Source organism: Sceloporus occidentalis, unplaced genomic scaffold, assembly GCF_023333645.1.
Source record: "Sceloporus occidentalis isolate IW3139 unplaced genomic scaffold, rSceOcc1.0.p SCAF_18, whole genome shotgun sequence".
Taxonomy (NCBI): Eukaryota; Metazoa; Chordata; class Lepidosauria; order Squamata; family Phrynosomatidae; genus Sceloporus; species Sceloporus occidentalis.
In genome coordinates this window covers 13645615-13672041 of record NW_028316998.1, presented here as the reverse complement: position 1 = coordinate 13672041, position 26427 = coordinate 13645615, and the positions used below count along the sequence as shown (strand labels likewise).

The 26427-nt window shown below is 39.2% G+C and overlaps 1 protein-coding gene across 1 annotated transcript; it reads left to right on the top strand.

Annotated features, from left to right (window-relative positions):
- The first annotated feature begins 5758 nt into the window (after window positions 1–5758).
- Window positions 5759–25608, top strand: LOC149302680 (biogenesis of lysosome-related organelles complex 1 subunit 5-like). Its single transcript, XM_089482306.1, has 5 exons — window positions 5759–5864; window positions 6148–6230; window positions 11427–11556; window positions 15479–15537; window positions 25435–25608. The coding sequence occupies exons 1-5, from the start codon at window positions 5759–5761 to the stop codon at window positions 25606–25608; spliced, it is 552 nt and encodes a 183-aa protein (XP_089338432.1).
- The last annotated feature ends 819 nt before the right edge of the window (window positions 25609–26427 follow it).

Sequence of the window (26427 nt, the reverse complement as noted above, 5' to 3'; positions counted from 1 at the left end):
TTTTTAAACATTTTGCTGGTACTGGATGGTTCCTCTGGTGACATCACTGCATAATTATTTTTAAATGTTAGCACATTTTTTTTTAAGCTTTTATTTTCCTTTTTTTTTATATTTTACTAATCACATTGTGATTAGAAAGCTGGGCTCCATTGACTTGCATGGTTGAGTGCAGTACCTGTATTCAACCTGCAAGTGGAGCCAGAGTTCTCTAGAGGGTCTGGAGACCATCTAGCGAAATTTTTCGTCTTTATTATTTTTTTTTCAGGACGGTCGCCATCTTGCCGATGGTGAAGATCACCGGCAGCGGCGGCTGTGACCGCTCTCCTGAGCGGTCACAGTCCATCCCAGGGTAAGTGTTTGGTGTCCCTGAATGCCTCCTGATCGAGGCATTCTGGCGACACCATTGAAGTTTAGGAGGTGGACCGTCAAAGGTCGTTAAGTGACCGTCTTTCCGTGACGGTCCTGAACCGGCAAAGGTCGTTAATGGGTTAAATAATATAAATATTTTTATATTCTTTTATGCAAAACTAGTAACATTTATTTAAACACAAGTGAATATTGAAATATATGGCACATATCTGTAAAAATATGGCATTCCCTCTGTCATGACACAGCGTAGAAAGGAGACATCGAAGTCAGGTAGGACTTGTAAGGGATGGTCCAGAGAGCCGAGGTCAGGATACCGGAGAACAGGAACCTCGTGGGATAAGCCGAGGTCAGGATACCGGAGAACAGGAACGTCGTGGGATAAGCCGGATCAATAACAGGAAAACAACTGGAACGCGTACTGAGATAGGCACTACCGAGATAGGCACGACCATCAGAAGGCAATGGCTGTATGTTTGAGAGTCTCTTAAATAGGCACAGGAGTTTGGCGCCAATTAGAGATGTCCCGCCAAATATTCAAATTGTCGTTACGTTACTTCCTCTGAGGCCATCTTGCGTGTGGCGTATACATAATTTCCCAGTATAAGCCGATTTAGTTCCTGCCGGCGCCACTAGGTGGTGTGAAGAGGAGCGAGTGCGGACACCGGAGCAGGACCTGTCTCCCGGCTGCGGCTGGCGGGACTGCAGCGTGGAGGATGGAGGTCTCCCTCGCTGTCGCGGCGGCTGCTGCTGTGCAGAGATAGAATGTTCTTTTGTAGAGCACTCGGCAAGATGGCGACCGTCCTGAAAAAAAAATAATAAAGACGAAAAATTTCGCTAGATGGTCTCCAGACCCTCTAGAGAACTCTGGCTCCACTTGCAGGTTGAATACAGGTACTGCACTCAACCATGCAAGTCAATGGAGCCCAGCTTTCTAATCACAATGTGATTAGTAAAATATAAAAAAAAAGGAAAATAAAAGCTTAAAAAAAAATGTGCTAACATTTAAAAATAATTATGCAGTGATGTCACCAGAGGAACCATCCAGTACCAGCAAAATGTTTAAAAAAAATAAATAAATAAAAATAATTAAAAAAAAAGTTTATTATTTTGAGCAAGTCCTAAAATCTCAACATACAAAGAGTTAAAATAAAAGCACTTCAAATAACCAAGGGGTGTCTAATTTAATAAAAAATGGCTTGATGGGGTAAATTGGGGTGGCCTGTCTCAAAAATAGGGCATAGGTACAGACTGACCAAAATAGAGAAAAAAAAGCGCACTTCCCAAATGTGGGATTTTAAATCTCAAACAAACCCATGCATGTGGGGTATCACTGCACTCGGGAGATGTTGCTGAACACACATTGGGGGGTTGTTTGATAGTGACGCATACCAGGAGCTATGAATTCATTTCTGAAGTACAATTTGTGTGGAAAAAAATAAAAAATAAAATTTTGGGAAAGACAGGTAGTAGAATCTCATGCATAAAAGGGTTAAAATACCAGCATTTGAAATACTTTGTGGTGTCTAGTTTTCAAAAATATATGGTTTGATGGGGTAAATTGAAGTAGTCTGCTTCAAAGATGATCCAAAGAGGATATAGAGGCAGAATGACCAAAAGACTACCTGAATTACGCATGTCCCAAAAGTAGCCTTTTACCAGCCAAACAATCTGACAAACCTATACATGTGGGGTATCACCATACTCAGGAGATGTTGCTGAACACATATTGGGGGGTTGTTTGACAGTGACATATACCAGGACCTTTATATTTATAACTAAATTACACTATAGCTTTATATTTCCACAGTAAAAATGCACCATATTCTCAGAAATAATAGAGGGGCATGTGTTTGAGATATCTGCAGTGTAACTGTATTGGTACAATGGGGGAATTTTTTTTAACCCTCTGTAGAATGTTGAAAAATCCCATTAGCTGTCCACTGGGATGATATTTGGGGCGCCATAGCTGTAAATTTTCACAGTAAAAATGCACCATATTCTCAGAAATCATAGAGAATGGTGTGTTTGAGATATCTGCACTGTAACTGAATTGGTCCAATGGAGGAATTTTTTTTAACCCTCTGTAGATTTTAGAAAAATCCCATTTGCTATGAATTGGGCTAATATTTGGGGCGCTATAGCTTTAAATTTCCACAGTAAAAATACACCATATTCTCAGAAATAATAGCGGGGCATGTGTTTGAGATATCTGCAGTGTAACTGTATTGGTCCAATGGGGAATTATTTTTTAACCCCCCCTGTAGAATGTTGAAAAATGGCAGTTACTGTCTACTGGGCTGATATTTGGGGCGCTATAGCTTTAAATTTCCACAGTAAAAATGCACCATATTCTCAGAAATAATAGAGGGGCATGTGTTTGAGATGTCTGCAGTGTAACTGTATTGGTCCAATGGGGAATTATTTTTTAACCCCCCCTGTAGAATGCTAAAAAATGCCAGATGCTGTCTACTGGGATGATATTTGGGGTGCTACAGCTTTAAATTTCCACAGTAAAAATGCACCATATTCTCAGAAATAATAGAGAATGGTGTGTTTGAGATACTTGCACTGTAACTGAATTGGTCCAATGGAGGAATTTTTTTCAACCCTCTGTAGATTTTTGAAAAATCCCATTTGCTATGAATTGGGCTAATATTTGGGGCGCTATAGCTTTAAATTTCCACAGTAAAAATGCACCATATTCTCAGAAATAATAGAGGGGCATGTGTTTGAGATATCTGCAGTGTAACTGTATTTGTCCAATGGGGAAATTTTTTTTAACCCCCTGTAGAATGTAGAAAAATGACGGTTGCTGTCTACTGGGCCGTTATTTGGGGCCCTATAGCTTTAAATTTCCACAGTAAAAATGCACCATATTCTCAGAAATAATAGAGGGGCATGTGTTTGAGATATCTGCAGTGTAACTGTATTGGTCCAATGGGGAATTTTTTTTTAACCCCCTGTAGAATGTTGAAAAATGACGGTTGCTGTCTACTGGGCTGATATTTGGGGCCCTATAGCTTTAAATTTCCATAGTAAAAATGCACCATATTCTCAGAAATAATAGAGGGGCATGTGTTTGAGATATCTGCAGTGTAACTGTATTGGTCCAATGGGGAAATTTTTTTTAACCCCCTGTAGAATGTTGAAAAATGACGGTTGCTGTGTACTGGGCTGATATTTGGGGTACTATAGCTTTAAATTTCCACAGCAAAAATGCACCATATTCTCAGAAATAATAGAGGGGCATGTGTTTGAGATATCTGCAGTGTAACTGTATTGGTCCAATGGGGAAATTTTTTTTAACCCCCTGTAGAATGTTGAAAAATGACGGTTGCTGTCTACCGGGCCGATATTTGGGGCCCAATAGCTTTAAATTTCCACAGTAAAAATGCACCATATTCTCAGAAATAATAGAGGGGCATGTGTTTGAGATATCTGCAGTGTAACTGTATTGGTCCAATGGGGAATTTTTTTTTAACCCCCTGTAGAATGTTGAAAAATGACGGTTGCTGTTTACTGGGCCGATATTTGGGGCCCTATAGCTTTAAATTTCCACAGTAAAAATGCACCATATTCTCAGAAATAATAGAGGGGAATGTGTTTGAGATATCTGCAGTGTAACTGTATTGGTCCAATGGGGACATTTTTTTTAACCCCCTGTAGAATGTTGAAAAATGACGGTTCCTGTGTACTGGGCTGATATTTGGGGCACTATAGCTTTAAATTTCCACAGTAAAAATGCACCATATTCTCAGAAATAATAGAGGGGCATGTGTTTGAGATATCTGCAGTGTAACTGTATTGGTCCAATGGGGAAATTTTTTTTAACCCCCTGTAGAATGTTGAAAAATGACGGTTGCTGTCTACTGGGCCGATATTTAAATTTCCACAGTAAAAATGCACCATATGCTCAGAAATAATAGAGGGGCATGTGTTTGAGATATCTGCAGTGTAACTGTATTGGTCCAATGGGGAATTTTTTTTAACCCTCTGTAGAATGCTGAAAAATGGCAGTTGCTGTCTACTGGGATGATATTTGGGGCGCTATAGCTTTAAATTTCCACAGTAAAAATGCACCATATTCTCAGAAATAATAGAGGGGCATGTGTTTGAGATATCTGCAGTGTAACTGTATTGGTCCAATGGGGGAATTTTTTTTAACCCTCTGTAGAATGCTGAAAAATGGCAGTTGCTGTCTACTGGGATGATATTTGGGGCGCTATAGCTTTAAATTTCCACAGTAAAAATGCACCATATTCTCAGAAATAATAGAGGGGCATGTGTTTGAGATATGTGCAGTGTAACTGTATTGGTCCAATGGGGAATTTTTTTTTAACCCTCTGTAGAATGCTGAAAAATGGCAGTTGCTGTCTACTGGGATGATATTTGGGGCGCTATAGCTTTAAATTTCCACAGTAAAAATGCACCATATTCTCAGAAATAATAGAGGGGCATGTGTTTGAGATATGTGCAGTGTAACTGTATTGGTCCAATGGGGGAATTTTTTTTAACCCCATGTAGAATGTTGAAATATGACATTTATCAAGTACTGCACTGCTATTTGGGGTGCTATATCTTTAAATTTCCACAGTAAAAATGCACCATATTGTAAGATATTATATAGGGGGGTGTGTGTGAGATATGTGCAGTGTAAATGTGTTGGTCCAACGGTGGAATTTTGTAATATATGCAGAAATGTTATAAAAGGTAATTTGCTAGAAATGAGCGGATATTTACCTTTAATTTGTTTAATAAACATATCTAATTTTGCAGGGAGATATATTTGTGTGAGAACTCTGCAAAATCCACTAAAAATTGTAACATTATATGATTATTATCACAGTTCCAGGTCTAAGGCACCTTTTGCTAATCTAAAGAAAAAGCGTCTGATGGCATGACCACTGATTTGAAACTGTCTGATAGCTTGACTCCAGTAACACATGCATGCCTGAAAATTTGAAATACTTTTTCAACGTTTTTCAAACGTTCTAGAATCATAGTAGAGCGGGACCCCAGCGGAGGAAAAGTGTGCAGGGACACTTGGTAGGTATGAGATAAAATTAAAGTTTCCTAAGCGTGTGCGTTCAAAGAGCCGGCCATAAATATTTATCATACACTTCCTGAAACAATGGGGCGGGAACTGGGAGAAGCATCAACCAATCATTTGGAGCGGTACAGTTGCGCGGAAACTTGGACTTGGAACGGTGTCCAATCATGAGCCTCGTTTCATCCGCACTGCCCTGTCTGTGTAGTATTGGCATGTACAGTGGGAGAAGGTCCTGCGTTACGAGACCGTGTTTTGACAGAGGCCCGTTCACATGGCTTATGTCACATGCCTCTTCGTTAACGTTGTCGGCGGCTCTAGCTGATTCTTTCCGACGAGGAAATGAGCAGACAAGCCCCGTCTAAGTCAGGCTCTCCGCCTGTACAGAACCCGAAGCCACGGGACAATATCACTGCCATGGGGGCAGCTACCGAACTTATCATGAGAGGTGATGTAAAGATGTGTAGGACTTCAGCCGCGTATATACGCGTTGGTATATTATTTAACCCGAGACTATAGGTGAAGGCCCAGTACTGGCACCCCTGGTTACTGCTAGATCTTGGGCTTGGTACACTTGCCTGTTGACATGGTTGTGAATTCTCCATGTATCATCAGGGGGTTCTGGCTTAATAATAATGTGGTGAAACCCCATGGATTTAGTGTAGGGGTAATTACTACAAACTTTATGGAGATGATCAGAACAAATAATAAACTTGCATTTTTGTCTACAGATGTTGGAGAAATTCATTCCAGGCTTCTGGATCATCGACCGGTCATTCAGGGCGAGACACGGTACTTCGTTAAGGAGTTTGAGGTAAATGTATGTGCAGAGGAGCTTCTGTAAAATAACTTCTAATAGCTCTATGTGTACTGTATGTTTCATATGCGTACCTCCCCACCTTCTACTTTGGGAACTGCTTGCACCCACCATGTTTGATGGTCTGTTGCTCTTTTCAACAAGCAAGCTGTCAGTACGATGAGAACGGAGTGCAGTCGCATACCCCGACGCAGCACGAAAAGCCTTCGGGAGTAGGTGAATGCAGGATAGTCCTGGCGGTTCAGCCTGCTAACAAGCAGACTGCCATGTTCAGTAAAGTGAACTACTTTTATAAAGCTATTATTATTATCTTTTATTTATATGGCACCAACAATTTACGCAGCGCTTAATGCAATACAATACAAGGGGAATGACAAGACGAGAACTGACAGACTGATACATTAGGTGGAGAGCCCTGCTTGAGTGAAAATCTTGAGGGAAAGGGGTGAGAAAGATGTGCAAAAAAGGGTCAAATAGGCTCTACAACTGTTTAAAACCCAAATACGTTCCCTTTATAGGGATATTTAAAGGTGAAGAGCCGCTAATCCTAAAGGGACTAGTGAATTACTAGTTATTCTGAGTAAAACACGAATTCAATACAAAGAATTATGCAAATATTTGCAAACAAAGTGGTTAATGGTTGAATAGTTCTCCCCTGTAACCTCACAATTTTTTTTTTCTATAGGCACAAGTGCACAACTGCTCTTAAAGGTGTAGTCCGGGCCCATATGCACTGTCATGTGTATGATTGCCTAGTGTTACCTTATCGTTACTGGGTTTTGAGAGGGTGGAATACTATAGCTCTGGAGTGCATACAAACATATTTTAGTATTAAATTAATAAGCATTAAGGTGTGGTGAGAATGGCTGTAGACTATTCCATTAAATATGCATTTTTTGAAACATGGAAAAAGGTACTTTCCTCAGGGTGAAGCTGCAGGTTCCCTCCTCTGTTCTCTGTGATGATTCTCGCCACTGATTGGCTACTTTTAAGCAGCCAATTAGTGACTTGAAAGCATGCACACAGGAGTCTCGATAGACACTTGCAGTGTTCACAGAGCCAGCACCAGAGCTGACTGGCGATAAGTAAGTCATGCGCAAGGAGGTGTGTTCGGCCGAATACATCTCCTGCATGGTAAATAGCTGAGGGAGTATTCTGCAGAATACCTTCATACTATTGCTAGTGGGATACCAGCTGTCATGCATTAAAGCGTTCTGACTCTGCACCTATGTTTATGAAGAGTATGCATCTCTTTACATAAAGGTGTAGAACACTGTTATTACACTCATAATACTTATTTAGTAACACACATCAGAGGCCAATGCATACATATATTGTGTGTGTGTATATATATATATATATATATACGTGCTTTATTGAGGTTTTTTTGTTTTTACAGATTTTTATGTATAATAGGTTGCATGTGGAAAGAAACAAATTCCACAGCCGGAAAAAGAGACATCACTGAATAACTCTTTATTGCTTCACCAACATAAACTAGATTTTAATGTCATAGTAATGTGGAGCCTGAACTACAGTTGGCATTTGCTTTTAGTTACATGTTATGGGTTTTTACTTCTGCATAGTGATATGTTTTAGTAGGAAAACGGGCAGGGTTAACACTGCTGCCACATACAGGAAATATAGTTCATTTAGCCCGAAGGAATATAGTCTTTAGATGAGGGAGAAGGTGCTGAAAGCTTATGGCGCTTTACATCTTTTTCTCTGTTAGCGCAATAAAGAGTGATTATAAGCTCCGTACAGCCAAAGAGAAGGTATAAAATATAACAGCAGTATACAGAAATGTTTTTTTATAATTGTAAATACCCCATTATATTTATAGATTAATTATAGAATTTTCTGCTATATTTTTATTATACATTTACTTAACTATCATATAATATAACTAAATGCTGCATTAAAAACCTTATTACTTTTGAAACACACAAAATAATTGATTAAAATGTTGCCTTTTTTTTCATACTTTTGCCAGGAATACTTGCCAAGGCTGGCATTGATGGGTTGTTGGCATAGAAATAAAAAAAAGCTTTGTTATTTTTATGTGGTTCACCCATCTTTACAAAGATTATTTTGTACCCTGACCTCTGGAGGATTTTTCCCCCCATGAGTGTACTCTATACTGTTATGCTTTCAAGGACTGATATGTCCTTCTTTTGATACCACATTTAAATGTATAGTTCAACATTTAGTATGAGTAATATATTAAACAATGAAACTTGAGTTGACAGAAATTCCTCAAAATGCATTGTGTCTTGATTTTGGAACTAATATTATAATATAGAAACACCGTATCTTTCTGGTCAAATTTAAGGAAAATAGTCAAGTTGAAAGCTACTAGGACTTCTCTTCCGCTTGTGAAAACGGCTGTGCCTCTATGGGAAGAAATTTGTATTCCAGCTCCTATGTTTAACAGCTGTACTGTAGTGCATGTCCTCAGTGTATTGCAGTTCTAATGTTTATACAGAAGACTTTCTGTATAATGAATCTTTTATATCTCTGTGGAGGAACTTTGGGCCACTCTTTGCTTGAGCGTTAGGTGACAAACTGATAGCCGGACATTCTCCTTCAGGATTTTCTGGTAAAGAATAGGATTCTAGTTTCCATCAATTATGGCAAGTCACTTGGGTCCTGAAGCAGCAAACCAGCCTCAGACCATCACACTACCACCATTGTGTTTGACTGGAATGCTGTGTTACCTTACTCTAAATGTAACAGATCCACATCTTCCAAAAAGTTCCTCTTTTGACTCATTGGTCCACAGAATATTATCCTAAAAGAGTCGTTTATGCCTTGTAATTCTCCCGTTGATGCCATTTTTGCACAGTTTTTCTTATTGTTGAATCATGACCACTGACCTTAACTGAGGAAGCGAGGCCTGCAGTTCTTTACATGTTAGTCTGGGTTCTTTTGTGACCTTCTAGATGAGTCATTGTTGCGCTTATAAAGGAAAAGCTTAGTAATGACTTTGCAACTCTTTCTAGACTAATAGGTGTTAATTACTTTGTTTCTCTTCTGTTCTTGAACGTCTTTAGATCATGTGCTGCTTTCTGTGGCCCCCATGCCTACTTCACTTTGAAAGACAGGTTCTATTTAATTGATGTTTAAGTTCAACGGGGCTGGTGGTAATCATGTCTGTATTTTAGTGAAATCGAACCCAATTATCAATTAAATTTGATTAATTGGTTGATATAGTAACTAAGGGGGCATTTACTTTTTCACATAGGTCCAAGAAGGATGGAATAGCACATGAAATCATCGTTTAACCCAGGGGTTTTTGGTACCGGGGCAATTTTGCCATTTTTGCTTTATGTCAGTTCAGCGATTATTCCCCTTTCCTGCGAATAGTGTACCCATGTAAAATACATATTGTTTTTTTTTCAAGGAGAGAGAGGGCTTTCTTTTGATAGAGGAGAGCCCAGGCTGTCAAATGACAAAAAAGATCAAATGAGCCACTCTCTGGTCCTGTCTTCACACAATTTTTGGCTATTTGGAGCAGCCAAGCACTGGCTGTAAAGGGCTTGAATTGAAATCATTTCTCATTAGGCTTAATAAGGCTTATTAGGCTTAAACTCTTGTGCAATCCAGCATCGGAACTAACTTACGCTCAAGGTGCAGAACCCAGGAGCACAGATAGGACCACATAGATACCAGGGAGAGAACCAGAACCTTAAGAATTCTTAATAACCACAAGTGGAGCAGACCTTTGGAAGCAAAAGTTGGTAAACAGGAGAACACAGGCATCACTCTCAGCTACTAGGACACAAGAAGTCCATCTAAGGGCAAAGCTGAACTGGAAGTAACGGTTTTAAGAAGCTGCAGAAGTTTTGTGAGAAAGAGGAGGTCGTGTAGCAGATTGCTCGGGCAACAGGCAGTTGGTACACAGGTAACTCCAGGACCACAAGTTTGAATCCTTCTGTAGCTGGCATTATGGGCGGACGTATGTGAAACTGTAACACCAGCGGTGTATATAACGTTTGTATGCTTTGGCAAGCAGACATTGTCTTCAGGTGGCAATTGGTTCCAGTGTTGGTTCACTGAGAGTTCCAGATGGAGCTCTGGAATCACTATTGATTTCAGTTGGAGAACTTTTCTGCTACTGAATGGCTGCTTCAGGCAACCAGTCATTGCATGGAAACAGGATGGTGGAGGAGGTGTGCTGCATCTACTCCTACAGGTTATTTGTTGATTTTAACAGTTTGAAGAATGTTATTTGTGAGGGTGCATGGGACACTAAAATGTTCCTTCAAAGGGGAGGCAAGGCTTACATAGTCATTAAAGTGCAAATGATAGTATTTAAGTATGTATACAAAGTATTGGCCATCCAGTTAGGATGGCTTGAAAATTCACATTACGTTCCAGTGCATCAGTTGCGTTTTTTGTGCCTTTTTTACCTAGTATTATTCTTATTATTTCTTTGTTTATTAAATACCATATTATGCACTGCTGAACAGTGGGGAAACAGGACGTTAATTAGCAATTTGGACTTTACGGAAACAAAAGATGAGGAGGGTGATATTTTCCCATGCTGGTGATATGATCTTATTTCACCACTAGATGGAGCCACATAATTATTTTACAAGTCACTCTACTAGATTCATAAAGATACCATTGTCTTGTTACTGTCTGTGAATACCAATGTCCTTCACCTCCATCTCTCATATAAATAGAAACACATGTCTTTGGCAGATGTCCTTTGAGAACAATGTTCGAGGTGCTGTTGTGAGCTAATATCTTCCAGTACCCAGCTGTGCTTGTGTTTCATTCAACTTAGTGTGTATTAAAATAATGATACATATGCCATTCTCTTTGTTGTAGAGATTCTTTTGAACAGTTTTCCAGAATTGCTCTTCTCTTCTCTAATATGCGTTCAGTTTTCTGAATGCATCCATTATTGAGTGTTACTGATGATTTACGTGCATGTGAGGCTTCAAATCAAGGTCAACAGTCATGCAGCTTCACCTGTAACAAAAATATTTTACATTTTTAAATACACAGGTTAGTATATACCATATGCGAATACTTTATTGTTCCCTCACCAATTTTGCTACTGCCAACTCTTATTATAAAGTTTAGTAGGGGTAATGATGTTAAATGATTTTTTTTTTTTTAAATCAGAACTTTTTCTATATAAAAAGAGTACAGATACATTACCAATTATATGGCTGTTTCCAGGAGAAACGTGGACACAGAGAAATTAGAGTTCTCGGAAATTTGAAAAACAGCATATCGGAAACCAAAGAACAGACTCTTCCAAAATGTTTTGACCTAATGCAAGACCAGCTGGGATCTGCGCTCAAGAAATGTACGTATATACATTCATACCTCTGTTTGCCAGCGTACCCTAAGTTAAACTGTAATTATTTTAGACTTGTTTTGATAATTTTATGGTACAGTGTCTGTGGACATTTTATGTAACCTGACTAAATTATATTATACATCTTTATCAGATGCCTTCCAGTTTCTAAGACACTCCTTTATGTATCTGGTGTTTCAGTCACACCCATTGCTGACAGATGTATAAAATCAAACACATAGACAGCCATCTCCATAGACAAACATTGGCAGTATAATGGGTTGTACTGAAGAGCCCAGTGACTTTAAACGTAGACTCCGAGGCGGTGGAAATATGTTCTCTGGGGTGATGAATTACGCTTCACTATCTGGAAGGCTTATTGGCCAATCTAGGTTTGGCAGAGGCCAGGAGAATACTACCTACCGGAATGCATAGAGCCTACTGTAAATTTTGGTAGATGGGCTAATGGTCTGGGGTTATCTTCAGGGTGTGGGCAAGGCCCCTTAGTTCAATGAAGGGTAATATTAATGCTACAGCATACAAGCACATTTTAGACAATTGTATGCTTCCAACTTTTTTGCACAAGTTTGGGGAAAGCCCTTTCCTTTTCCAACTTGACTGTGCCCCTGCGCACAAAGTAAAGTCCACAGAGACATGGTTTAAAGAGCCCTCACTGTAACCCAATTGAACACATTTGAGGTCATTTGGAACGCTGATTAGTAGGCAGGCCTTCTCGTCCAACATCATTGCCTGAGCTCACAAACAGGCTTTTGGCTGAATGGGCACAAATTCCCACAGGCACAAGCCACAAACTTGTGAAAAGCCAGAAGTGTGGAGGCTGTTATAGCTGCAGGAGAGGAAATTCCATATTATTGCCCTTGGTTTTGGTATGGGTTGTCCAACAAGCTCATATAGGTGTGATGGTCTCCACATACTTTTGGTCACATGGTGTAAATGAAGCCTGTGCCTTTCTACTTGGTGGCCACTGTCTAATGTGTAAACTGTGATCCACCCCCTTATTGTTTATCCCTAATCTATTGGTGATGTATTATGTGACTTCACGTTTTCTGGAGTAGTTTAACTACCCTGGGATTTTATTGGATCCATTGTAACAGCTTCATTTGGTAGATTTCGGATTGCGCAACCCCTTGCTGAAGCTGACATCACCAGAAAGGTTTACTGAGGTTAATCCAATGTACTGTAATAGTTATGCTACACTTCAGCTCTGCAACAAAAAGAAGGTTGTCCTAATTAAAATTACTACAGGGCATATATATAGATATGCCTTCTGACTGTGAAGATCCTACTTTCAAAGAGGGAGCAGGCAGCTGGAAGTGATCGTGTAAGAGAAGTTAACACTTGTGCGAACCTTACTTTTAATGCAAGTAAAGTGTACTTAATCTTTTTCTTAAGGGATAAAATGTACATTTTAAAAGGCACCTGCAATCACTGCCAGATTAATTGCAGGATTGTTGCCGTTCCTTTTTTGATTACGTATCCCATGTAAAAAGCAGAACATTCCACAGTGATTGGCTTAAGACCAAAGTACAATCAAATGGATGTATTTTAGAAAGTTGACTCATGCATAAACTTCTCCTGTTTAAGAAGTGTTCATATAATATGAATACAGCTCCCTGCACCATACACTATGTCTAGTGTTTCTAGGTTCAAGCAGGCGCTCAAATAGATGAACATTTATTATGTTTAAGTCCTTCTACCAGTGTCAATATACAATCATCCTTACCCTGTAATGTTAAGCAACATAATCCACAAGGTTTCATCTTGTCCAGTTATGTGTATGAAACCATCTTGTTTATTTTTTTTGAGTTACACCACATTTGGCTTAATAGGGCTCCTTAAATAAGGTAAAATAGATTGAACCCTCTATCAAAATATTTTTTCCATCTTTATCCTACTGCTAGAATAACACACAGGAGCTCATGTCTGTGAAGTTCATTACTCTCTCAAAGAAGCCCAGAGCTCAATTTTCTGACTGGCAGGCTGCGTATATTGGCCATTGGATGTAAAATACTGCTGTCTCTAACAGCATACCTAGATTAACATAGACAATTAACTATATACGGCCCCTACCCCTGGGGGGGGGTGGCGGTGGTAGGGAAAGAGAGAGTTTCTGTATATATAGACCACTCCGCATTTAGCCATGAACGTCTTAATGGTTTCTGAAGTTTTTGCTTGGAAGAATAATTTTATCTGTGGTTGCTGGGTAGTCCAGGAAAAGGTGTTTTGCAGGACCAATAAAGGCTTGAATTGTGAGGCAAAATACAGAGAAAATCAGATGATCTCTCACAATGCTAATGTAGTAACAACTGTACGACTTCTTGTTGAGTTGTGTGTTGAGCAGCACATCTCAGGGTTCCTCAGCACCTGAAGAGTCAATCTCTGACTGCCAAAATATGAAAAAAAAATTTTTTCACCTGATGTAGACCTGTTTCTGCTCAGTCTGGCATTCCTGTGATCGACCAAAAATACATTCTACATGTTGAAAGACAAAAAACAAGTAGTATCTATTTTTTTTGTCTCCCCCCCCCCCCCCCTGAAATTGTTATTGCCAAAGAGAAGAGAGCAATGTAATTTGTCCAAGTATCCATAAGTATCCTGTTATGGTTACCAGTCTGGCATCTGGAAAACCTTGAACCTCACACTTCATAGGCAGCTGGGAATATTTCTGTCTTTTCTCTGGAGAGGCTTTTATTTTCGGGGAATGTTTTTCACACTGGAAAGTTTGTTCATGAGCTTGCATCCCTGTTTTGTCCTGGAGGTTTATCTATTACTCCTTGAGGAAAGCGATGCACATTGCAATTACTTGCTGTTTAACGCACCAGTATTTGTCGTCTTCTTTTTTTTGCTTGTTTCTTTTTATTTAAACTTTATTCTTCAATAAAATGAATACAGCATGAACATAAAAATGCAAAGGGTGAACAGTTACAATAGTGAAGCGTCCTAACATGGCAGAACCGTAAAAAAAATACGAGCAATGAGTCTTAGCGTATCGAGAGAAGAACGCAAAACAATAGCATTCAAAGACATTATTACAAGGCAGATACATATAGCAATCGTAACCACATGAATTAATGAGGGAGTAAGATGCAGCATATAGCATCATCCAGTGACCAAAAGGACACCCTTGTCATAGACAAGTTATACAAGAAACACAAAGTAAAAACCCCAAAAACAGAAACCATCTGTTTCTGTCACATCAGAGGTCAGCACTGCTATTCTGTATACCCTTACCATGTATACCAAAAAGCCACCTAAAACAGCGTAAAGTGCATGTCAGCAATGTAGGACCCAAAAATCGATACTCATCAAGGGTAGTATTTGTCTTCTTAATTGCTCTGTGGCGAACATTTCATACATTGCTGCAAAGAAGGCTGTATAGCTGACATTCCCCTCTTTAACCAACGTATGACCTGAAATGAGTAGTAGTAGGGTCTGCATCACATTATTTAGGTAGAAATTGTAATACTGCTTGTTGGTGAAACCCATTTCTCTCAGGAAAAATAATGTATGGATCTCTTATTTTTTCCCCTCTAATGTCTGTGTGGTATGTCTGAAGGACCTTAAGTGCTTACAGGGTTGCTCCAGAAAATGAAAGAAATGGAAGTAATTGAAACCTCTGCCCATGTGTTTGCAATCTGGGATCTCAGTGGCTTTCTGCAGGGAAGTACAGCGTGCTGTTGCTTGTTAGCAGCATACCGGGCTATAGTCTTCTGATCTCTTCTTGTTCTTTCTTTTTGAAAGCCAGTAAGGTGCCTTATGCCATCAAAAAGTCACCTGGTTCCCATTGTGGGGCAGTTCCTGCACATTGTGTTAATACTGTAGCTGTGACTATGTCTGCCGCCTATCACACACTTGGATTTTCTTCAATGGCAGAACAGCTGATTAATCCATTCAAATCTGTTTCTTTCAGTGGAAAATGCCAATGTTGCCATCCTCAGGCTCCAGGAAAATGGGCAGGAAAAAGCAAAGGTAAACACAGTTTGCAGCACATTTTTACCATAAACTGGTAAACCTCCAAGAATGTATAATCTGTACCCTCAAGAAGCCCAGACAGTGCTTGTAACCAGTGTTACATTTAAATGTCTGCGTTTGTTAGGTTAACCGCAGAATTTCTTTGGCAAGAGTACTCCGTGAATTATTTGCAATTTATGTATGTATTTCATTTACTTGTCAAGAGCTGATGATCAAAGTGAGTCCTTGTTGCTGGAATAACACCTTTTTATCAATTCTCCCAGAAATGTGAAAGTTTTAAATCCCGATGCCCTCTTTTTCGTCAGATAGGTATGAACACACATGTAGTATATACATTTACGTACAAGCGGAATAGGACTTCATTGATGGAAGCTGAAAGCAATTTATATACAGAAGGTGTAAACACATTTCAGCAGTGACTAATGTTCTGTGTTAACGTCACCTCCCTCATCTACATATTCTCCTTGCATCCTGTGAATGGAAAACGTGAATCAAATCAGTCTAATACTCTTACATATTTAATGCTGAAGACCCTCCAGAAAGCACTAAGTCTTAATTACCTTCAAACCACACGGTTCTAGGGAATACTTAACATTTTAATGCAGACTCTCACAAGAGAGCATTTTACAGAGATACTTAAGTGGGGGTGATATGATGTATTTTAGGTCTGTAGATAAGGCTTTGGGGGAAGTTTGTTCATTAACCACTGAAAGGTTGCTGGGGCTCCATGAAGCCTAAATGGTAAGACCGTAAATAGTAACTGGTGTATTCCTGACTGATAGTAATGGTAAGTAAACATCCACCAGATGACCATGATCACCAGGCTAGAAGTGTTCCCTGGCATTGAACCAGGTAAAATAATAACAAAGAATACATGATCTAGATTTGGAACATTTAGTGGTATGGCAGTGCTACCTGTGGTATGTTTTTTTGCCCTTTCCGTCTCCTTTGCAGATCATTCTATTTAATATATGATGCATTTATGAGTCAGTAGATGGCACCATAGTCACACACAATAGATAGCAGCAGGATTCCACTTTAACCCACAGACGTTTTAATTGCTTGCTTACAATGAAAGACGTGTTTAACATATAGTAGAAAGTTAAAGGTTATAACTGGTGCTTGTTACAGCTGGTAAGTATGGTTCATAAATCCTCTTTTTGTTTTCCATGTGGCATGATCAATAAATCCTCACGATTCCCTCATCTAGTTTGAGACTTTAACTAAATCTGGCCACTGCGTACGGATTCTTTGCAGTTTATTCCAGTAGTCATATTCGGATGACTATGTTTATCACGTCAAACAGTAAAACAATATAAGAATAAAGGTCCAAAATCTTAGAAACCCCTATTAAATCTAACAGAGGTATTCAAAATATATACGCAACCTGGCTAAGATAACTTCAACATACCTGGTCATTTCAATAAACTTCTCTTAATCCACACTGTAAATTGTGTAGTGCTTTATGAAGCCTTCGGATATTGCTTAACCCCTTAACGACAATTGCCGGTCCTGGCACGACACGGAAAAGCATGTGCTTTACGACAATTGACGTGCCAGGACCGGCACGTCTTTAAACGGGTGCAGAAAGCGATCTGTTTTCGCTTTCTGCACCCAAAAAACGTTGCTGAATGCCTCGACCTCGAGGCATTCAGCAACGCCGCGATCGGAACGAAGGGGCCATCTCTGGCCCCTCCACGGGGCGTCAACATCCGCCATACTTTGTATGGCGGCGGACGCCCGTTTTAAAAGCGTTTAGGAGGCGATCGATGATCGCCTCCTAAACTTAAATGGTGTCGCTGGAATGCCTCGATCAGGAGGCATCCAGCGACACCAAACACTTACCTTTCGATGGGCTGTGACCGCTCCGGAGAGCGGTCACAGCCGCAGCTGCCGATGATCTTCGCCATCAAGCAAGATGGCCGCTGCCCTGTAACAGGAACCAACAAATTTTAAAAGTTCGCTAGATGGTCCAGACCATCTAGAGAACTTTGGCTCCACTTGCAGGTTGAATACAGGTACTGCATTCACCATGCAAGTCAATGGAGCTCAGCTTTCTAATCACAGTGTGATTAGAAAAAATAAATTTAAAAATAAAATAAAATTAATAATAATTAGAAAAAAAATTGTAAAAAAACAGTAAAATGTAAAAATAATTTCCCACTGATGTCACTATCAGGGGAACCTTCAAGTTGAAAAAAAATGTTAAAAAAATAAAAAAAAAAGGCAAAAAAAAAATATATATATATAAAAAATATATTTTTGTGAGCAAGTCCTAAAATTAGCATATTAGCTTAAAACAATTCTCGCATGAAAAGAGTTAAAATACTGGCATATTAAATGCCCGTGGGGTGTTTACTTTTAAAAAAGGTATGATTTGATGGGGTAAATTGAATTGGCCGGGTTCAACAACGTCCGAATTAACACCGGGGGAAGGATGGCCATACACCTAATTTCCAATTAGAAAAATGCACACGTACCAAATGTGGCCTTTTAGTTCCCACAAAAATGACAAACCCATGCATGTGGGGTACCACTGTACTCAGGAGATGTTGCTGAACACATTATGGGGTGTCGTGTGACAGCGGCATATACCAGGAGCTGTAAATTCATACATAAAGTAGGTGTGTGTGGGAAAAATACACACACAAAAATACTACTGCAAACTTTGAAAACATGCTGGTGGTAAAATGTGTGCATGCAAAGAGTTAAAATACCAGCATTTAAAATACCCTGTGGTGTCTAGTTTTGAAAAATATATGGTTTTGTTGGGCACACTGAAATGGCCCGGCTCAAAGATGTACCAAATAGGGCATGGGCAGTGGATCCCCAAATGCCAAAGTTCAACATTGAAAATGCGCATGCCCCAAATGTGGCCCTTTTGCCCCCAAACGGCCAGGCAAAATCATTCATGTGAGGTATCGCTGTACTCAGGAGATGTTGCTGAACACATATTGGGGTGTTTTGTGATAGTGACATATACGAGAACTTTTTAATTCATACCTGAAGTAAAATGTGTGTGGAAAACCAAATGCAAAAAAATGACTACCACAAAGTTTGACAAAGACTGGTGGTAGATATGGTGCATGGAAAGAGTTAAAATACTAGCATTTGGAATACCCTGGGCTGTCTAGTTTTCAAAAATATATGATTTGATGGGGTAAATTGCATTGGCCGGGTTCAAAGATACCCGAAATGGCACATGGGGGGAAGAATTACCAGATTTGGCAAAAATGGCTTTGAAATAGCAAAACGCTACCTGTACTTATTGCCCCATAATGGGTAGAAAAAAGCAAAAAAACATAAAAACATTGGGTATTTCTAAACTCAGGACAAATAGTAGAATCCATTTAGCAGGTTTTTTCATTACCTTTTATAGATGAGTAAAATATTTTTCAACTAAAAGTTAGAAACAGTCATTTTTTTCTAAATGTTTCACCATATTTTATACTTTTTTTAGTAGTAAATAATATGATACAATCAAAACAATGTCATCTAAAGAAAGCCCTTCTTGTCCTGAAAAAAACAATATCTAATGTGTGTGGGTTCAGTAAACGGGAAAGAAGAAAATTACAGCTAAACACAAGCAGCGCAGAAATGTTAAAAAGGCCATTGTCACGAAGGGTACAAAAAGTAAAATCAGCCTTTGTCACGAAGGGGTTAATTAAGCTGCATAAAAGCCTGCAGATGTTGTAGCGAGCAGATGATGTGGTAGTAATATACACAGAGAATGTCTCTCACAACAATAATGTATTCTACTTCGTATAAACTTCATATATTTCAGACACTTGACTCCTTGGAAAAGTCTTGACATAGAACATTTACTTTGAGGCTACTTTTTTCTTTTTTCAGCTTGGTAAATTTACTTCTGTAACCTTTTAGGGCCATTACGAAGCTGCCAAAACTCCTTTTCTTATATGACGGGTATATTTTAATTATTTAAACTAAGAAGATTAAACCTTGCTTGCTTTTATTAACATCAAGAGTGGGAAACCACAGTGACCTATACACTCCCACGAAAAATCAACAGTGGTCTCTAGGCTGCGGCCAACGTTGGAGTGGTGAGAGCCCACAGGACCTGCTGATACACTGTCCCTTCTGTTTACAGGAGAATAAGTGAGATTGCTTAGAAAGGTCACAGTGCAAAATAACCTTGGCAAAGATCTGTTGAATCCATCATTTCTTCTACTTCAGAATGCAAAAAAACAGAATGTTGCAGAATCTTGTAATACCTTTTTTATTGGACTAACAGTATTTAAAATAATAGACGAGCTTTCGGGAGTCCTCCCTTTATCAAGTCAAAAGCATTTCTGACCAAGCAAGTGAAAAACGCAGTTTAAAACTGACCAGTACATGTTCTGATACAGGGTTAAAACAGGGGTTAAAACAACACGGTAGAGAATTTGCAGACAAAAAACTAAGAGGGTCGTAAATAGTAAATAGTGGCATATACTGCACAGATAAGGCTAGAGGGGGAGCAGGGGTGAGCGTGTAGGAGAGAGAGAAGAAGAGAAGAAAAAAAAAAAAAAAAGCACAGGTTATAGGAAGTTTTGATAGTGTGCTAAGAAGCTCAAATCCACATTAAGTCCTCTGTTTTTACAATCATAAAAATGTATCATTTTGGCTTCAAATGTCTTTCTTTCTTGGGTGTTTTTGAAATTACCTCTCAGTGTTTTGATTTTAAGGTCATGTATGGAGTGACCGGTTTGGGTGAAGTGGTGCCCAACTGGAGTGCAAAGGTTTTCTTCATCATGATGGTTGATGGAGTATCTGTGCAGATTCATCCTTTTATTGAGTTGCTGGCAGGTTTCACCGATGTAACACCCTATAGTACATTTGGTGCATTGAATCATGTATACAACATTTTGTGAAGTGCATGAGTATGATCCTTTAATATTGTATGTCTTGTTGTGGGTGGCTGTGTTGCTGGTACAGATGTGTTGGCAAAGTTTGCATCTGGCTTTGTTGCATGGTTTGCTTCCATTATCTGTGTGTGTAGTTTCAGTATGTAGTTTGCTACTCACCAGCTTTTGTTTGAGATTAGCTGGTTGTCTGAAGGCTAAGATGGGGGGTTCAGGGAAAATTTCTTTTAACACCACATCCTCTGCTAGCATTGGCTGCAGATCCTTGATGATTTTTCGGATTTCTTCTAGGGCAGGATTGTATGTGGCTACTAGAGGTATGCGTGAGGATGTTTGTTTGTGTATTGCAACAGGTGTTCACGTGGTGTTTGTAGAGCAGAGTTAATTTTCTTATTGATGATCCTAGGTTTGTATCCCTTTTGTTTGAGTGTCTCAGACAGTGTTTTTAGATGCATGTCTCTGTCATCAGTGTTGGAGCAGACGCGGTGGTACCTGGTGGCTTGGCTATGGATGATGCCTTGCTTTGTGTGGGATGGATGGAAGCTGGATTTGTGCAGGTAGTTGGATCGGTCTGTGGGTTTTCTGTATAGGGATGTATGTAGTGTGTCCTTGTTTATTGTGACAGTTGTATCCAAGAAGTTTACACTTTCTGTGGAGAAGTCCATTTTGAGTTTGATAGATGGGTGAAATCTATTAAATGCGTTATGGAACTCTCTGAGGTTTTCTTTTCCGTCCGTCCAGACAATGAAAATATCATCAATGTAGCGATAATATTTGTAGGGTTTGTGAAGTTGTGTTTCCAAGAATCGTTGTTCCAGGTCAGCCATAAATAGATTGGCATATTGTGGTGCCATTCTCGTCCCCATGGCAGTGCCCATGGTTTGCAGATATATATTGTTGTTGAAACTGAAGTAGTTGTGTGTGAGGATGAATTCTATGAGTTTAGTAATGGTTTGAGGACTGTATTTCTGGTTATGAGTATGTTCTGAGAGGAACAGAGAGCAGGCCTCAATTCCATCTACGTGTGGGATGTTGGTGTATAGAGATTCCACATCCATGGTTACAAGTATAGAATTGGCAGGCAAGTTTGTAATTTGACTGAGTTTGTTGAGGAAGTCAGTGGTGTCTTGTATGAAGCTCCTAGTGTTTTTAACAAAGGGTTTTAAAATATTTTCCACTAAGCCTGAAATTGGTTCGGTTAGTGTGTCCATACCTGTTATTATAGGTCTGCCTGGGTTCCCTGGTTTGTGGATTTTCGGAAGCATGTAGAATGTCCCTATGTTGGGATTGGTGGGTATGAACGTTTCCAATCCTTTTTGCTGTTCCTCTGGGACAGATCTGATCAGCTTCCTCAGTTTGGCAGTGTATTCCTTGGTGGGGTCTTTGATCAGTTTCTTATAGTATGTGCTGTCTGATAATTGTCTGTTTCCCTCTTCTATATAATCTTGGGTGTTCATAATAACGACTGCTCCTCCCTTGTCCGCTGGTTTGATTGTGATGGTTTGATTATTCCTTAAATCCTTGATTGCATCTCTTTCTATTGGTGAAAGATTAGCTCTGATTTTATTATGGTGCTGCTTTGTGACTAAGGATGCAGTTCTTAGCCGGAAACTTTCAATGTAACTGTCCAGTTTGCTGTTGCGTCCTGGTGCTGGAGTGAATTGAGAGTTCTTTTTCTTGATATTGTAATCCGGCGTTGTGGTTGTTTTCTCTTTATTGTGAAAGAACTCTTTTAATCGTAGTCTTCTAAAAAATTCTTCCAGGTCTGAGTACAGTTCAATGTCATCTAATTTTGTACTTGGACAAAATGATAATCCTTTGGAGAGGACAGATATCTCAGGTGTGGACAGTTCGTAATCTGAAATATTTATAATTCCTGAGCTGTTTGTGTTGTAGTCCGGGTTAGTAATGAGACCATCGGCTGTTTCAGGTGCTCTGGGTGCTTTAGTGGTGATCCTGGTCTCTCCCTCTGTATGGCGTTTGCTGACATTTTGGGAAAGCCTGTTAAGTTTGTTGTTTTTCTTCATGAAATATTGCATTTCTTTTTCCACTTTTACAGTCGTGTGTATGTTCATTCCCCGTAGTTTCTGAAGCAGGGATTGTTTTTCATTTTGAATGCTTGTTTTTTTCTTATATAGTAGGTGGATAAGGTGATTCCTAAGTTTCTCACTGGTGCGTTTGCAGAGGTTTTCAGCATATTGTGAGTTATGCGTTGTAGTGACTGGATTTTTGATCCTCAGTCCATTGGGGATGAGCCTTCTTTTCTTACAGTGAGATAAGAAGTATATGTCACTGTTGAGCTGTGTTTCCTTTGTGGTGATTTTGAAGAATTGCTTTGTTAAACGGCTATATGCGGTATCTTCCATAGTACTGTAGTTTGGGGTAGCCGTATTAGTCCAGTGTATAAGAATGCAAAAAAACAGAATGTTGCAGAATCTTGTAATACCTTTTTTATTGGACTAACAGTATTTAAAATAATAGACGAGCTTTCGGGAGTCCTCATTTACAGAATGCACAATCAGACACTTTAGACATGCCTTGGAAGTCTGACGTAACTAATCTTTTTCAGATCTCTGAACAAGAGACCACTTTCTCAGGAACAGAATTATTGCTATAATTTACGATGGGTAAACCGGACATAACAAATAGTGTATAACGCTATTATAACAAACAATTATAACAGAAACGAGTTAAGAAGGGCCCTGCTCGGTCAATCTAGAAGATTTTTGAATATTAAGTCAGCGTTTTATTTTAACGTAACAATTTTAAATCGACACTATGCCCACAACAAAGTAATCAAACATTGCCAGGATCGCTAAATTGCCATGTGAGACAGAAGCAGGCCCGGACAGGGTGGTAGCCACAGATTCCCTTTCTTGACTGCCTATGTGGTATCGTTTTCTGTTAATAGTTTTCGAAGGCATATGATGGGCTCATTTGCAGAATTATTTACAAATAACCCTTCCCTTTACTTTTGGAAAAGAAAATGTTATCTTGTAGCATTGGCATTCAGCTCCACACAGCAATGGTATATTAACCCCTTAATGACAAAGCCCGTATATGTATGGGCTCCAAATGCATTGTTTTAAATGGGTTTAGGGACCGCCCATTGTCCTTAAGGGGTTAAAGGCTGTACAAATAACTTCCAAAGAGGAATGCACATCTATTGCTATGATTGGTAATGCTACGTTTCCAGTAGATTTTGCTGGGAATTTCCAGAAAGAGGTCACCCACTTTATTTGAAATCAGCTGTTTTTAGTTTTAAAATGAAATAATTAAAATTACAAAAATGTGTTTGGCCCGAATGTCATACTATTACTGTTTTGTTTTTCCTAGAGATTAAGTCCCTAGTGAAGAATGCAAGCTGTGACTTCTCTAATCATCTTGGTGCAGAGAATACTACAGAAAGTATTGATTACCATTTGCTTTGAACAAAAATAAATAATTGGTATGTATGCTATATGGACAAGTTTTGGGACACACCTCTTAATTATTGAATTCAGGTGTTTTTATTGGACCCATTGCCACAGGTGTATAAAATCAAGCAACTAGTCATGCAGTCTGCGTTTACAAACATTTGTAAAAGAAAAATGGGTTGAATTCAAGAATGGTAGTGTGATAGGATGCCACCTTGCAATAAGTCAGTTTGTGAAAGTTCATCCCTGCTAGATATTCCACAATAACTGTAAGTGGGATTATTAGAAAGTGGAAGCGTTTAGGAACAGCAGCAACACAACTGGAAGACCACGTAAAGTCACAGAGCTGGGTCACAGAGTGCTGAGGTGGATGAAAGTTGCCAACGCTCTGCTGAAGAGTTCCAAACTTCCACTGGCATTAATATCAGCACAAAAACTGTGCGGCGGGAGCTTCGTGGAATAGGTTTCTACGGCCAAGCAGCTGCAAGCAAGCCTCACAAAACCAAGAACAATGCTAAGAGTTGGATCGAGCGGTGTAAAGCTGGACTTTGGAACAGTGGAAACATGTTCTATAGAGTTACTAATTGAGCTTCTCTGTTTGGCAGTCTGATGGGTGAGTCTGGGTTTGGCGGATACCAGGAGAACATTAACTGCCTGACTGCATTGTACCAGCTGTAAAGTTTTGTGGAGGAATAATGGCCTGGGGGTGTATTTCTGGGGTTGGGCTAGGCCCCTTACTTCCAGTGAAGGGAAATCTTAATGCTTCGGGATACAAAGACACTTTGGACAATGCTATGCTTCCAAAGTTTGGGAAAGGTCTTTTTCTATTCCAGCATGACTGTGCCCTAGAGCACAAAGCAAGGTCCATAAAGACATGGTTGGATGAGTTAGGTGTGGAAGAACTTGACTGGAGCCCTGACCTCAACATTTGGGATGCTGGACCTCATAAATGCTCTAATGGATAAATGGGCAAAAATTATCACAGAAACACCACAAAATCTTGTGGAAAGCCTTTCCAAAAAGGTGGAAGCTGTTACAGCTGCAAATGATGGACCAACTATATATGAATGCCTGTGTATTTAGAATGCGATGTCCTTTTTGGATTGTTATGGTCAGGTGTCCCAATACTTTTGTCCATAAAGTGTACGTACAACAGGATGCTCCTGAAACGTATGGTTATTAGACATACGAAAACCTAGAACTTGATGTGATATAATCTCATATGGTTGTGGGTTATGTGAAAGTACTGTTAGGATAGCTACACTCAAAAAATATTTGAATAGCCTGTTAGGCCTTTTGATTATTTCCCTTTTTTTATATAACTGTAAATAGGAGTGACATTAACAGCATCACCAGTGTGAACATATATATTGAAATATTAAAAATATATATTTGCAGTGAGCTTTTCCCCAAAATATATTGTGATACTTAGTTTTAAAACATGCAAGTAGAACATGCCTCAATAGTTGATCTACCCGCTCTATTACTCGAAAGCAGTTGGCTGGATTCTCTGCTCAACATCTGGCTTGCCAAGGATAACCAAGATGGGCTTTTGAAGAGTTTCTTTACAGGAGTGTATTAAAGAAACCTAAAATCCTCTTTTTTTTCTCTCTCAGAATGACCTGAGGAAGGGGAATAATGAGAAACTACGTGCCCACTGGGAAATATTCATGGAGGAACAACATCAGAAGCGACTGGCTGTTGATGAAGAACACAGGAAAGCAATGATGCGTCTAAAGGAACAGTATGCAGAGATGGGCAAAGATCTCTCTAAAATAGCTTCTTTATAAGGATGTGTCTATGTACACAGTTGGCCATGTTTTCTGGTTTCACTTGTATGACCTGATGTTGAAAATGGCCCTTCGAAGAAGAAGAGGCTTGTTTCCTTTACCTCATTTTTAAGTGCCTGACATCGCAGAAGAGGTGGATTAAGAATACATGCACTGGATTAATGAGTACAAAATGATAGTTCCCTTTCTATTCTTGTGTTTGTTTAGACAAACTGTTAGTTACTTAAAGATAAATGATTCACTGAGAAGCAGATTAGCGATAATCACATTTATAACACTTGAAGGGTTTCTCGCTACAGTCTTATGGTAATACAGCTGAGCTAAAGTGATAAAAAGGTTAGAAATAATAAACCCTTATTCCTTGTTTGTTTTCATGTAAACTAGGTTTAAATAGTGGCTTCTGGGAACCAACATGTCTACTCATTGCATTAGGTCAGTAACGTTACCAAAATATATCAGAAGACTGCAACTGCATTCATCAATTTTGCATTCTAATGCTCTTCCACAGAATCATAATGTGTTTAAATTAAGTTAAACTTTTATGAACCATTTCTTTAACACTTGCTTTTTTGTTAGTTACCTGCAAATGCTGCTTGGTCTTTTTTATGAGCACATTTCTATTGATCTCAAGCAATACAATAGATTTCACTTTCACTTTTTAGTGTCGTAGAGCAATAAAACTACAAGGTGTAATAATTAGGAAATGTGAAAAATGCCATCATTATAGGTTTTTGAGTCTTTTGCATATCGCGCACAATTATTTTGCCCAGTCTGGTGCCACATCTCATAGTCAAGCGTCACCTGTCACTTGAGCTAAAA

Coding starts and splice junctions, on each gene's coding strand:
- LOC149302680 (XM_089482306.1), top strand. CDS start 5,759: ATGAGCAGACAAGCCCCGTCTAAGTCAGGCTCTCCGCCTGTACAGAAC. Junction 5,865..6,147: donor TACCGAACTTATCATGAGAG/GTGATGTAAAGA, acceptor TTTTGTCTACAG/ATGTTGGAGAAATTCATTCC. Junction 6,231..11,426: donor ACTTCGTTAAGGAGTTTGAG/GTAAATGTATGT, acceptor GGCTGTTTCCAG/GAGAAACGTGGACACAGAGA.